Below are 13,457 nucleotides of genomic sequence, written 5' to 3'. Positions count from 1 at the left end.
AATATTAGTCATAAAATATCAGTCATTCAATATCACACACATTTTTTTTATCCTGTACATTCTGGTTTTGATAAAAAAGGTGCTTTTATAATCAGCATTCCATGAAATCACATGAAACATCATGTTGAACTAAATCTCTGAAGACAGTGGTACAAACAGCAGCAAAGTAGTCTGAACGACACGCTGGACAACTAAAAGGAATAAATAAACAAAATAGGCAAAGAGCGGCCGTACTATGCCTGGCCTGGACTGGAGGCGGCGATAACTCGCGTCAGTAAAACAGGACAGACTCACACCGAGCAAGAGAAACGCGGGGAAGAAATAGCAGCCTAAAGAGAGAGAAAATAAGGAACGTATCATTACGGGATAACAAGAGGGCGGGAGGACAAGACAATGACAGGTAACACATGGCCACCTGTCGAAACAAAACCCATACACTAAACAAAACACACGAACAAATCAGACCAAAGTCAGGTAACTATGGTGAATAAATGACGACAGAACTTTTATTTTTAGGTGAACTATCACTTAAAGAAATGTGCAACAAGGCCCTACCATTGCAGAAATCCTGGGACTGCATTCTTGGTATAAGTTTGGAATAAAGCTGTTTTCTAAAAGTCTTTTTTCGGATCATCCCTACTCTCGGTTGAATGTTGGCTGGTTATGGCCTGCTGTAACAGAAAGGTTTATGAGCTCAGGTTGGTAAAAGCCGTGAGTATTGTCCAAGAGGAACTGATGCCAGAATAAATCATGTAATATGTGGTGAATGTGGGTTGAAACAAATGAAAGCTCATGGCTCAAAGGTTTCAACAAATTGTGTTCAGCAATATACACACTGCCAAAGTGGCAACACCATGACCTCCTTGGATACGTTTTGCTCGTACATTTCCAAACTTTGGACACATGTCTGTACCTGCAAAAATGTGCCTTTCACTTGAGTATTACATGATGACTTCATTTAATCCCCATAAATCTTCCATCTACCGCTGACCTGCTGAGAAAAACTATTTCTAATGTTACACCATTATGAAGAATCAGCAATTTATCATAAGACCCATTACAAATGTCTGTATGTAGTATGTTTTAGGTCTTATTCCAGTATGATTTCATGGTTTTATGTTGGTTCTCAAGATATAAACACCACTAAGGAAGATCCCTACAGATTTTGGCTTCTCACAATCATGTGAAACATGCGTCACTGGTAGGGGTGGAAAACATCTGAAAACAATATCGTATTGTTTGAGTTCTTTGCATATTGACAACAGATGTCATGTATGGAACAAAGACTATTCAGAAAGTACATTAGTATACAGTTTAACCTTTGACTGAATGTTTCCATAAAGAACCGTTAACATCCGAAGAACCTTTCTGCTCACAACAGGTTCTTTGTAGTAGAGAAAGATTCTTTTGATATTATTCTCACTTTCAGGGCACTTGTTATTTAGGTATATATTAATGCAGGTAGAAGAAATGTTCCAGTATTATTGACACTTTGCACATTTGTGTCCCCATAACCTCAGTAGTAACTACATCTGCTGGGGTCTCTCCCTTTAATGAAAAGGACAACGGATGATATTTGTTTGAGACCCTTAGAGCATCTTTGAAGGGACACTTCACCCACAAATAACAATTCTTTCATCAGTTGTTCACCCTCATGTTGTTTGAAGTCATACCTCAAGCCGGTATGACTTCAAACAAATAAATAACAAAAGAATGACACCGTCACGCATATATATGTGTATAATAATTATAATTTCCTTAATAGTTTTATGGTAACTACACAAATATGAATCTGTTTTTAGAAATATACATTCAAATGATATTATTGCATATTTGTGACCATGCCTGTGAAATTCAGGCTAAAATCTCATAATCTAATAGTGAGAGAACAACCATCAGTTTACTTTCAATCATTGAGTTCAATATTTGACATGACCTTACTCATTCAATTAAAGTTATCAAGATAATGTTTTCAGAGACAGCTCTTGACATTATGTAGGTTGATTTTGTCAGGAGGGAGAACCCTACAGTTCAGTGACACAAAACTTAAACTAATAAAATAAACCCACGAGGGGGCAAAAACCATAACAGAACAATCAAAACTACAAAACAACAAGAGCACATGGCCATCATAACAATCAGTGTCCAAAATCATCAGCATTTGTTTGCTAAATGCCATTCACACAATCTAGTGACAGATTGTTCCGTAAGCGTGTCCACCCCGTCGTGGTCCACTCTTGTCAACTAACAGGGTGGAAGGGTGTTTTAAATTTTTTCAACCCCATTTTCAATTCTCACTTTACACATTTTTAAATCGAAGTTATAAAGTATCTATGTGTTTGATCATAACAGGGTGGACATTTTATGTCAGTAATTTGTTTAAAAGGTTTGTATAAATGAGTCAATTTAAGTGCTAGATCTTGATGTTGAAACAAAATAAAGATTAAAAGTGCTTTCCGGAAAATCCAAGAAATTTGGGAATTGTAGAAATGACCAAAGAAGACATGAAGTACTGTAGTCTTTCATGTAGAACAGGGCTTAAGTGGACGGTTCTTGGTCACAAGTTTCAAACTGTACCAGATTTAACGGTGTTTTCTCTTCATAACCTCAATATCACTGGCTGGATTTACCACACTTGATTTTTTGTAATAATGATCTAGGATCTTTTTCCAAAGATCACTGCATCTTAAGATGTCACTGTTACCTGACAAAAAAATACAAGAAGCAAAAAATGTAATAAAATGTAAAGTAAAAAATGTGTAAACATGTGTGAGTATGTTTTACTCTTTACCCAGAATGCAAAGTCCATCCTGTGCACGTGTTATGGCCACATTAACCAGATTTCCATCAGTGATAAATCCGAGTCTTTTGCACTGCCAGGCTTTACTGGATCTGTTAATGTCTGTGTCAGTAATAGAGCAGGAACGGACAGTAGAGAGGATCACATACGGCCACTCGCTCCCTGTAAACACAACATATAATACTGTCAAAGACTCTTCAAACCAATGTTCCAAAACCTGCCCTACATATACAGCTACCTAGGCTGATTCTGTATACACATATTCACATCTGTATAGACAGAATATTGTTAACTCAATGATACAATTCTCGAATTAGCATAAATATATTTTGTAAAATTGTCTGTTTAAAAGCCATATATAAAAAAATACATTTCATAACTAAATTAAATGATAATAATAAAAACCGCAAAGGTGCTGTTTTCCAGTAAATACGTTTTATTGACGTATGTAACGGCAATTAATTTTGTCGTAATTACGTCAATATTTCTGGAAATTTGACTCACCTCTAATAATATTATATTTAGAAATTGCAGTATATAATATGAATATGTTAATAATTGATAAATGTTTAAAAATAAAGAACCTTGAGAAAATAAAATGATGTTAATAAAGGATATGAATCATCTTTTTTTCACCCCCTGTATGTCTGATGGACAGGTTGATGGCTAATTTCGTTGTATTGTAAAGTACAATGACAATAAAGGCATCCATCATCATCATCTGCCACCTTAGATTTTTTTATTGTTGCAGTGCATTCTGGGATTGCACATTACACAAAGGAAACTCCATTGAAATCAGGTGAAAACTGGATATCTTAGAAAGCAGCATGTGTCGACCTTGCAATAAATGTACACAACATAGGATCACGGAATCACAATAACTCACCTTGACTTTTCATAATTGTGCAAACGGTAACATTTTCAATGCCACTTTTCTGCAGTTGTTCTCGGATATAAGACACCTGTGCATTATATGGAGTCAGAATGGCAATATGAGCAGGGTTGACAAATGAACGCTTGATCAAAAGATTTGCCACACGGACCTGGAACAACAATCAAGAAATCATATGTGAGTGCCTATGTTGGACTAACCGAGAATAAGCTTGGCAGAAAAGTTCTTATGCCCTTTTGAAATATTCCTACTTATACACAGAATCAGATGCATGCAGCGTTCGGGGCACCGCCCGCATGCACAAGGGTCATGGTGCTATCATCAACGCATATCATTTAACAATGTCTTTAGTACTTTACTCGACCTTGGTAGAGAGAATTACCATGATGTTTCTGAGGAAAAAATCTTTATTTGTGTTCTGAAGAAGCAGGGATGTCTTAATGTTTCGAGTCAAAATAACGGCAGTAACTCATGCATTATACGCATAAACAAAGATCTAATGAACGCTTTATTTAGGTTGTCACATCATTTTTCAGAGTGCAGATTGTTATTGCTCCCTGTTTTTGGTTTGTTTAGATGTTTTGCTTCTTCACACTTCTTTGTTTGTTATTCTGAAGCATTCCCACCAGTTTAGACTGGCATGGGATTAGTAAATGATGACAGAATTTCCATTTATTCATCTCATGGCATGAATGATCGTGACTTCGACCGTGACTTACTGCCTGCTTTGCCTCTTCAGCGTTTTTCATTGAGTTCTCGTTCCCCTGTTCTGTGGACACCACCAAACTTTCTTCTATCCCATCGACGTGGCCAAACAAAATGGCCGTAGGAAGCTTGTACTTGTTCAGTAGGTAACAGGGTCCACGCTCAGCTGCTGTTTTTAGTTTGTCATCGTAAAACTCCACTGACGGAAACCTGCAAATTTCTTCATGCTAACACACACAATTGGAGAAGAAAAGAGACGAAAGATGTGTGACATTGCATGTGAGGTACTCCAAACTACAGTCTAGGCTTCTTTCTATTAGGAGTGACATTATAGTCATTATAAAGTTCTGTTGTGTTGATCATTGACAATTGTTTTAGTGCTTACCATTCTGTACTGTGTGTCCAACATTATGGCCAAATCCATGTAACGTTCAAACAGAGATTGCTGCATGCCCATCTTTTTAACAACGTCATACTGCACTATCGGTCGTATCTGTTTGTGATCACCCATCAACACAATCTAAAAAAGACAACCTGTGAGAAAAGCCTTTTCAGTCCATTTTTAGCTAAAGACTCGAACATTCTTTGGTTGCGCCAACCCTTGGACATACCCTACCGCTGGTTTAAATAGTCCTAGAAAGTACTTGACCCAACCATGGATTCACAAATCACAATTCTGTCTTAACATTTCTGTGCTCATTTCTGTGTCTTAGACGGTCATGATTGCGATATATCGTGACATCACTCACCTGCTGTGGATTGTGGGCAACTAAAGGAATGAAAGCCTCGGGCTCTGTTGCCATGGCACATTCATCGATGAGAATCTGCCGGAAGTCCATCACCTGTAGAGTGGGATTCAGTGCTGATGAGCAGGTGCACAGAATGACGTCGTGTTTCTGAATCTCGTACTGTTGTGCTTCTTTTAACAGTTTCCTGTAGCTGTTAAAATACATTTTTATACATGTTCATTGCTGATGCATTAGCTGTAGCAGTTTTCCTCACATGATCAAATCCACTACCTAATACAGTTTATGTCAAACCCCATACATTTAAATGTTTTTTTATTGTTATATAAAATAAACCATTAGCTATAAAGCCATTATGCATTATATACACATTTATATATACATAAGGTCTAACTTACCTGTCTATTTCATCCTCTGTCATGTTTTTTTCGAGGTTGTTAATTTTTTCAGAAAAAGGGTTTTCAGGCTTACGGACAAGATACATCAGCGTAATATCCCTGAGAAAATGAGACAATTAGAAGTGCAATAGATGTATTTGCATTCTTTGTAACATGTATCTGATTAAGTGTGGGTTTTTTGGTAGTTTCTTAAGCAGATTGATCATCATTTGTCACCTTAGTTTTGCTCCTCAAAGATCTTACCTGAGCTCCTCTTTTGGTTGTTCTTCGCGGAGGGATTTGCGACAAAGCTTTAGATCGCTGCCTGGATACGGAAACTCACGCATTTCCATCTGATCGCAGTGGATTCTCAGAGGCTTGAGGACTCCTTTTAGCTTCAACAATTGCTCTGGAACACAAAACAGTTAACTGTTAAAAAAAACACGTTACGACCGCTATATACTCTACATAAACAGACACATCCACACCTCCAAAAAAGTCTAGAATTAAAGGAAGCGTAGCAATGTTTTCTTTATCATTGAAGGCCACACAATGAAAATTCACCTGCAACAATGTCCACAGACTTGTTGGATGGTCCACAGTACAGTATTGCAGGCTTTTTTGGCTGATTCTGAGCTGCACATGATGAATCAGAGGCAGTGGACAGAACCTCTTTGTTTTTGTTGAAAAACTGGTAAACAATGTGAATACCAACAACTGTTTTCCCTGTACCTGTTTGAAAAAATAAAATGGAATATAAGCGCATTGTTCACAAGTCCAACTCAGGTAGTCGGCCAAATAAGATAATTTGAGGTTGGATCACAATATAGAATTGCCGAATACTGAAATTCTGAGAAGCACTGAACCAATGACCTCTAGTAGTTTTGAAAGTGTACCTGGTGGGCCTTGGATAACTGTGAAAGGTTTCCTCAGAGCCTCCTCAACTGCTCTTTCTTGGCTTTGATTCAAGGAGGGCAGTTTCAGGCTCTTGTCCATGGTGTAGAGGCTGATATTTCTATCTGCATAATCGAATAATAGTAAAACAAAATGATGCGATTTTATAAAATGAATTTTCATAATTTTAAGAATAATCCATGAGAATTCTAAAAATGAAAGATTGCCTTAAATATAACTGCTTGAATATAGTTATGTCATGTTGATTTACTTACCGATAATCAAATCTTCAGTTTGTCTAGTGGCAACACTTTTCACCAGTTTGTTAGCCTTTCCTAACTTTGCAACAGCTTGTTCCCTAAGTCTGCAAAAAATTGCATAACTTACAAAGTACGAGACTGGAAACAAATCGGATATGTATAAGTAAGGTACGCGCTACTTACAGGTATGGTATTTTTTTGGGAATGACCTCGATGGTGAATCTTGTTTTCTTATCAAGAACCTTAGGTGGGGTGGCATGCATAGAGCTTTGTATGATCTCAAAATGTATTTGCCCTGATGCTTGCTCTTTGTTTTTGTCCCTCGGCTCCGTTGATGTGGTGGCTACTCCATGTGTAACCCAGGTGAAAGGTAGTGGACCCTGCAGGTCCAAATCTTCTGAATAATTTGGTGGTTTTGCTCCTTTCTTACAGTTCGCTTCCTTCTGATGCCTAAGCCTGATGCATAGAAAGCAATTCCTAAGGTCAAACTCTAGAGACCATTGTGTTCTTTGAGTCTTCGATATATGAAACGAACCCTCTTTATCCCCGATCCATTTAATTGGCACATCCTCTATTATCACACTGTTGTTTTCTTCAAGAGCATTGTAAGCTGTGTCTATCTGACAGAGTCGACTCCAGATGCTTTGGTACTCCATGTAGCTTGCATACTTGGGCTGTGATGCATTGCATTTTACTCTGGAGAAGCACTCAGTAGGGTTTCTTGAGTGCTCCAAACAGATCTCAAAGTTTTCATTAATGTTGAGCAGTTGTACTACAGGTGCGTTGAAACCATCCTTGACTTGGGTCCCAAGTTGCACTTGAACAACCATTCCTAGCTTCAGTTCCATGGTGACTACCGTAAGGTGCTTCTCTGCTGAAGAAGTCGCATCCTTTACATGGCTTGAGGTTTCTTTTTTTGCCTCTTGTTTCATGTCACTTAGGCATTGCCCAATCTTGGCCCAGTCCTCTTTTTTCATGACAGATAATAACTTCTGCCACATGGTACCTGACACTGGGATCACATTTTTGATAGGCTTGGATATATATGGAATCGGGGAAGACTTGAATGAATATACTCGCCTCTTCCAAACAAGAGAAGTGGATTTCTTTTCTTCATTGTATTTAGGCTGAGACACAACTTTCAGGTGTCTGTACATAATGTCGATGGCCTCTGACATGGGATGTAGTGGAAATGATATTGTGAAATCATGCTGATCCTTGATTGGCTGGTCCACCACCGCTAGCCTGACAATGGTTTTAAAAGGAGGCTGAATCTTCCTCAGCATCAAAACTTGAGCATTATGCTTATCTTCTACTTCCGTTCCAGATTGACAGAACTTGTCGATTTCAATTTGTGTGTAATCTGGTTGTTTTATTTTATTCTTAGAGAGAATGGTGTGCAAAAGCCTCTGTAGGATAAGGTCTAGATAACGCCTCATAGGAGATGATGCCCAGGTGTATGCGTCCAGCCGCAAGTCGTAATGACCCAATCTGGAATCCGTTGAGGAGCAGGACCTTAGAATGACAGCTTTTCTTTTAATGTCTTGAAACTCCCGTACCATGTGCCAAAGGGTAGGATGGATTTCGTCTGAAGTTAATAATTGCACCAGACTGTAATAGTCTTTGTTCTGTGCAAAAGCTTCCATTTTCTCAAAGATAGAGGTGAAAATGTTTAGCGATATGACTTGCCCCTTGTCATTGTCGTGGATATTCCGTCCCTGTCCGATACTTTCAGTTGCTTTACACATACTTGAAAAGTAAAGTGACATGGGAATTAGGTCACTGTATTTCTCCTGAAACTGTTCCAGTTGTTCGGGATCGGGCTGCTTGTGGCACCTCAGTGGTGTGAGATCCCTTGTGATGTCCTTAGAGAGGAGTTCTTCAGCTACAGCGTTGTTGTAGAGGTTCATGAGCTCCTCAACCATGGCGTGAGAAGGTGGTTGCTTCTCTAAGGGCCACCCCCCTTCCAACCTGCACTTTCTGTGCACTTCAGAGAAATGGTAGGCAACTGCTACACAGTCCTCCACACCAGAGAACTGCAGAGGCTCCATGGTATCAAAGAAATATTCCTGAATTATTTCGTTTGCATCTTCATATGACAGACGTTCATTAGACCTAACGTACGTTAAAGCAAAGTGCCAGGATACAACTTTGCTTGTTTCCTTGTCAATGTCTATTAGCAAAGATATGGCTTTACGTTTTTCTCCTGGTATCAAACTTAAATGTTCTTTACTCAGTTCTCTTGAGAACATGAAGGTAGCCTCTTCCTTCTCTTGACTGTAAATGGTTTTGCCAAGTTCTCTAGCAAATTCATCTGGCTCACTATCTTTTTTAATGCAACTCGCCACATCTGTGATATGAATACCTATCTGGTAGGTGTCATCGTTGATTTTAGTAACACTAATGGCATCATCCAGGTCTTGAGCTGTAGTAGGGTCAACTGTGAAAGTTATGGCGTCACACAAATCTTTCCTTTTTATAGCATTTTCAGGTTCTTGTGGTTTTAATGATGGCGGATCTTTAGAGTGAAGCTGAAACTTGAGAAACTGAACAGCACCTTCAACTACTCCTGTAACCATCCCGAGAGGATAAAATTTGTTGTTTTCCCATTTGATAACCTTGACAAAAAACATTTGATTCCCGGAAACCTTTATGAACTGCTTCGTCCCCCACCTTCCATTCTTCTGTTCTCGTATTTCAATGTGTCCAGACATTTTTTGAATTGTAAATATTCTGGTCATGTTATTGGGAACAGGCGTGAAAAGATGAGACTGGTTTTCCATCATCCTACAGATGAAGGTAAGGTTGTTTATGTCTCTGTTCATCAATCCAGTAACTGTTCCCTTTAGCGCTTCACCTTCCCATTGAGACTGTTCTCCGTCCTCAATCTCTACACAGACTTCATCACCAGGAAAAGATCTGCCCACATTTTCTCTTCCTCTGATTGTAATACAGACATCCGGCTCATGAATAGGTCTGGCATATGCCAAATCATGTCTTTTCATTTCTAGATTACAGTGTTTGTAGTCATATGGATAGGTGGCAATCAATTCTTCCAGTTCTTCCTTGCTGTATTCCTGGTAAAACTCATCTGGCCTCAACAAATACATGTCTGATATCAAGTCTCAGTATTCTTGCTTGTAACTTCTGCAAATACAGATTGAGGCACTTATGAACAGGCATTTTTCTTTTCAGCCCAGACTAGAATTGTTCAAAAAGGGCAATAAATTTAGCAACATTCTTAGGATTTCTTCTGCAGAACACAACTTTGGAGTTTAACGTATTTTCAAGTTAATTCACCCAAACATTATATTTATCAATGTCCTCACCCTCAGGCTTTCCCAGATGACATAATCTCCTTAGCTTTATACAGTTATATCAAGTATGTCAGTTTTGAGGCTGTAAACAGGACCCATGTTGATGATTGCAAAAGCATATACAGCAATCGAATAAAGTGGAAGAAAACAATTATCAATTTAAATTTATTTTGAGAAATGCTTTTTTCTTCCAACTAACAACTATTTGGTTGGAAGAAATTGTTGTATTAAACTTGTGGTATACTTATTTTATCTTCCTTTATACAGCCTAACACAAAGCCATGCAAAATATACTTCCTTCGAACTATCGCCTACACATGGGCTTTGAGGCACGCACAATTCTGTTGGTGCACGTACAATTTGCGTCACACGCACTGATGTAATTTGTGTCATGCTTGTGTAGGGGTGGGCAGAATGACCAAAATCTATTTCACGGAATGAGTAATTTTATATCACGGTAATTATATATTTCACGGTAACAATCTCCCATTATAATTCTATATCATATACCTAATTTTTCTTAGATTTATTTAATTTATTACAGTTCATTTAAAAGCTCACCATAGTTCAAATATAGGCAAGTTAAGAAAATGTACTAAAGATATTTGTTTCAGTTCTATATATATAACTTGTGGCTAAATCATATGTATAGGCTACAGTAGGAATATAGACAACATGTATAACGATGAAGTATGAATAAATGCACAAACAATGAGAGTACAGTATATGAACAGGTTCTGTGCTGTAGGTCTTCACTCTCTATTAGATGCGCTCTTTTAGTCTGTTGCGGCACTCGGTCTTTAGGTTTGTTTATTCTCGTGCTTGTCTTTGACCTGACTTCTGAAATACGTGAGAATTAGCTTTTTTTATAAGCACGCACAGAGACCTTGCACCCCTCAGGTGAGAGAGAAAGCGCCGGACTGGAAATTTCAATTGTTAGGTGGGGTGGTTGATTTGGAAAGGTGCTAACTTTAGCCTGCTAGCTATGAAGTTATAATCCCACCCTTGATGTGATTTGCCGTCCAAGGCCACGAATGTTTTTCGTAAATCCACGTAAGGAATTACAAACTAAATCCATTAACTTCTTCTCGAAGCATGCACATAACCATCCAAAAGAAGAAAAGAGCGCATGGTATTGTCTTTCAGACCCTTTGCCTGCCAGACCTGTATCCAACGTGTAAAAGCTGAACCAATGTTCATTTTGAGTTTAACTGCTTTTTCAAAAACTGACTTTTGCTTTGTAGATCTACTTGTTGTCGGTTCCGCAGGAAAGTTTGATTGTTGCTGATTGTCCGCCATTCTCCCTACATTGACACGGACGTGAGCATGCAGATGACGTATGATGTGAACACGGAATAGAAAAATCGGTTGACATTTTATTCCGCGATTCCATCCAGCCCTACCCTCACATACGCGTAAAATAGGAACTATACTTCAGGCTTTACTCTTCAGAGAAATAGAGTTCCTCAAATTAAATATTTCCTTTTCTTGAAAATATTTCCTTCCGTTACGGCTTTTTGTTTTCAATGGAAGAAGGACAAGTCATGTGCTCGGCATGTTGTAAGTTTTACTCAAAAGCTGAGGGACCCCTGATAATTCAACTACTTCACGTAAGAATAATAAACCAGAGGCTGCTATATATATATATATATATATATATATATATATATATTGTGTTTTTGTATGTTTTGTTGTCTTTACTCACGTTCCATATGTTTTGACTGTTGCCATGTGTGCTGTCGTCATCTATCAGCCCTCTCCTCTTTCATTTAATTAGCTTGTTGTTGTATCCCAACCTGCACCTTCGATCTATTTCCGCCCCTTCCCTATTTTTTCCTTGTGTTTTCACGCTCTTACACCTGATCGTTGTCGTCCGTGTAGCGCTTTGAGTCCTAGTCTCAGTTGCAGTTTTGTGACTTACCTGTTTGTTTTGTTTCACATAGTTGTCTTCTCCTTCCCTCCAGGCTTTTCCCTGCTGCCCGATGTATATTTTTGCATTAAAAAACAAACGCAGCAGGGGTGGAGCACATGCAAAACTCTGTGAATGACAAGTAGTTGCTAGGATGCAACTAAGGTGTGATAGATTGATTGGTTGTGAACACAAACACTAGTATGTCCAGAAAAAATCATTCTCTTAACCTCTACATCTACTCTTAATGTGATAGTTCACCCAAAAATGTCAATTCTGTCACCATATATTCAACCTCTTGTTGTTAATCACTTTGGTTGCGAGTCCACACAATGGAAGTTAATGGGTGCAGGTGTTGTTCGGGTACCAACATTCTTCAAAATATCTTCTTTTGTGTTCCCGGGAAGAAAGAAAGTCATAAAGGTTTGAAACGACAAGAGGGTGAGGAATTGATGACAGAATTTTCAACCATCACTTTGAAATCATTTAAAAGAGACTCGTGACTACACACTTACCTTCTGAACTTCACCTGAGCTGTCAATCCTCACAATCTTCACGAAATTAGATTATTTCCAGTTTCTTCTTAACCGGATAGTATCAGAAGCGGAGACGTGATGCCAGATTTAAGGCAGCGATGAGAGCGATACTCTTGCTTTGAACTGACGTGTGTTTAAACAACTGATATGATTAACCCTCCTTACAATCCCCATGAAAATAGTTTCCATTTACTCCGGCCAAAGGTATAACCCGTGTTACCAGTTTTCTCTGTTGACTCATTTGCCTCACCTTCATTTTATCAGCCTGTTAGGAAGAACGGAAACGGAAAAGATCTGTTTTTAACCTGAATGACGAGAAGATAACAGTGATTTCACAACCCAGACGTCATTCATAAATCAGATCATCCTCCAGCATCATCGACATTCATACGAGTCGGTCACATTGGAATCGTGCAGATGAAGCAGGAGTTCAAATTCAAGCACAACAAAACATTGGAATAAAATGATGGAGTCGCTGGATTCATTGTAGTCAAATGAGTTGTAGTTGTGAATCTGTCATAATGTGATGCGGATACTGAAAGATGCACACGGCAAACATCCCGTCTTCAATTTAAAAGAAAAACATGAATTTAAACTCTTTACTTTGAGCTATGCATGAACATTTTGGAAAGATCCGCATGCCGGTGATGCGTGACGTAAGCGCAGTGATGTTCTTCAGGGATGTTTTGTTAAAGGATTTTTGTCTTCTGACTCTTCATTCCTCAGGCGTGATGCGTCCAAAGAAAAAAATCTTGGCTGAAACTTAACAAAGGTCTGGGCGATGGGCCAAACACTCAATGTATTGAGAATACACGTGAAACTTAACAGTCTTCATTTTTTCCCTCGACATACCAGCTGACAAATACACCTCGCACAGGTGCTGTAATTATCTCCACCCCCACCGCCCTTAAAAAACATTTGAAAACAATTATCAAATACTCAAATGACAGGAAGATCAACCTGGACAACAGGTCAGTATAGTATCAGCCTATTTTGTAGGTATCTCTCGGAAATAGACGTC

General features: G+C 38.6%; 1 protein-coding gene across 1 annotated transcript; it reads right to left on the bottom strand.

Moving 5' to 3' along the window:
* Positions 1–1,734: 1,734 nt before the first annotated feature.
* Positions 1,735–12,029, bottom strand: LOC306891172 (3'-5' exoribonuclease HELZ2-like). Its single transcript, XM_079451222.1, has 13 exons — positions 11,913–12,029; positions 6,858–9,821; positions 6,690–6,778; positions 6,417–6,539; positions 6,085–6,252; positions 5,785–5,929; positions 5,542–5,640; positions 5,147–5,336; positions 4,783–4,917; positions 4,412–4,624; positions 3,687–3,843; positions 2,792–2,962; positions 1,735–2,704 (listed from the first exon to the last, which is right to left on the bottom strand). The coding sequence occupies exons 2-13, from the start codon at positions 9,782–9,784 to the stop codon at positions 2,583–2,585; spliced, it is 4,539 nt and encodes a 1,512-aa protein (XP_079307348.1). The 5' UTR covers positions 9,785–9,821; positions 11,913–12,029; the 3' UTR covers positions 1,735–2,582.
* Between the last annotated feature and the right edge of the window lie 1,428 nt (positions 12,030–13,457).

Source organism: Barbatula barbatula (assembly GCF_947034865.1).
Source record: "Barbatula barbatula genome assembly, chromosome: 1".
Lineage (NCBI taxonomy): Eukaryota > Metazoa > Chordata > Actinopteri > Cypriniformes > Nemacheilidae > Barbatula > Barbatula barbatula.
This window is presented reverse-complemented; position numbering and strand designations above follow the sequence as displayed.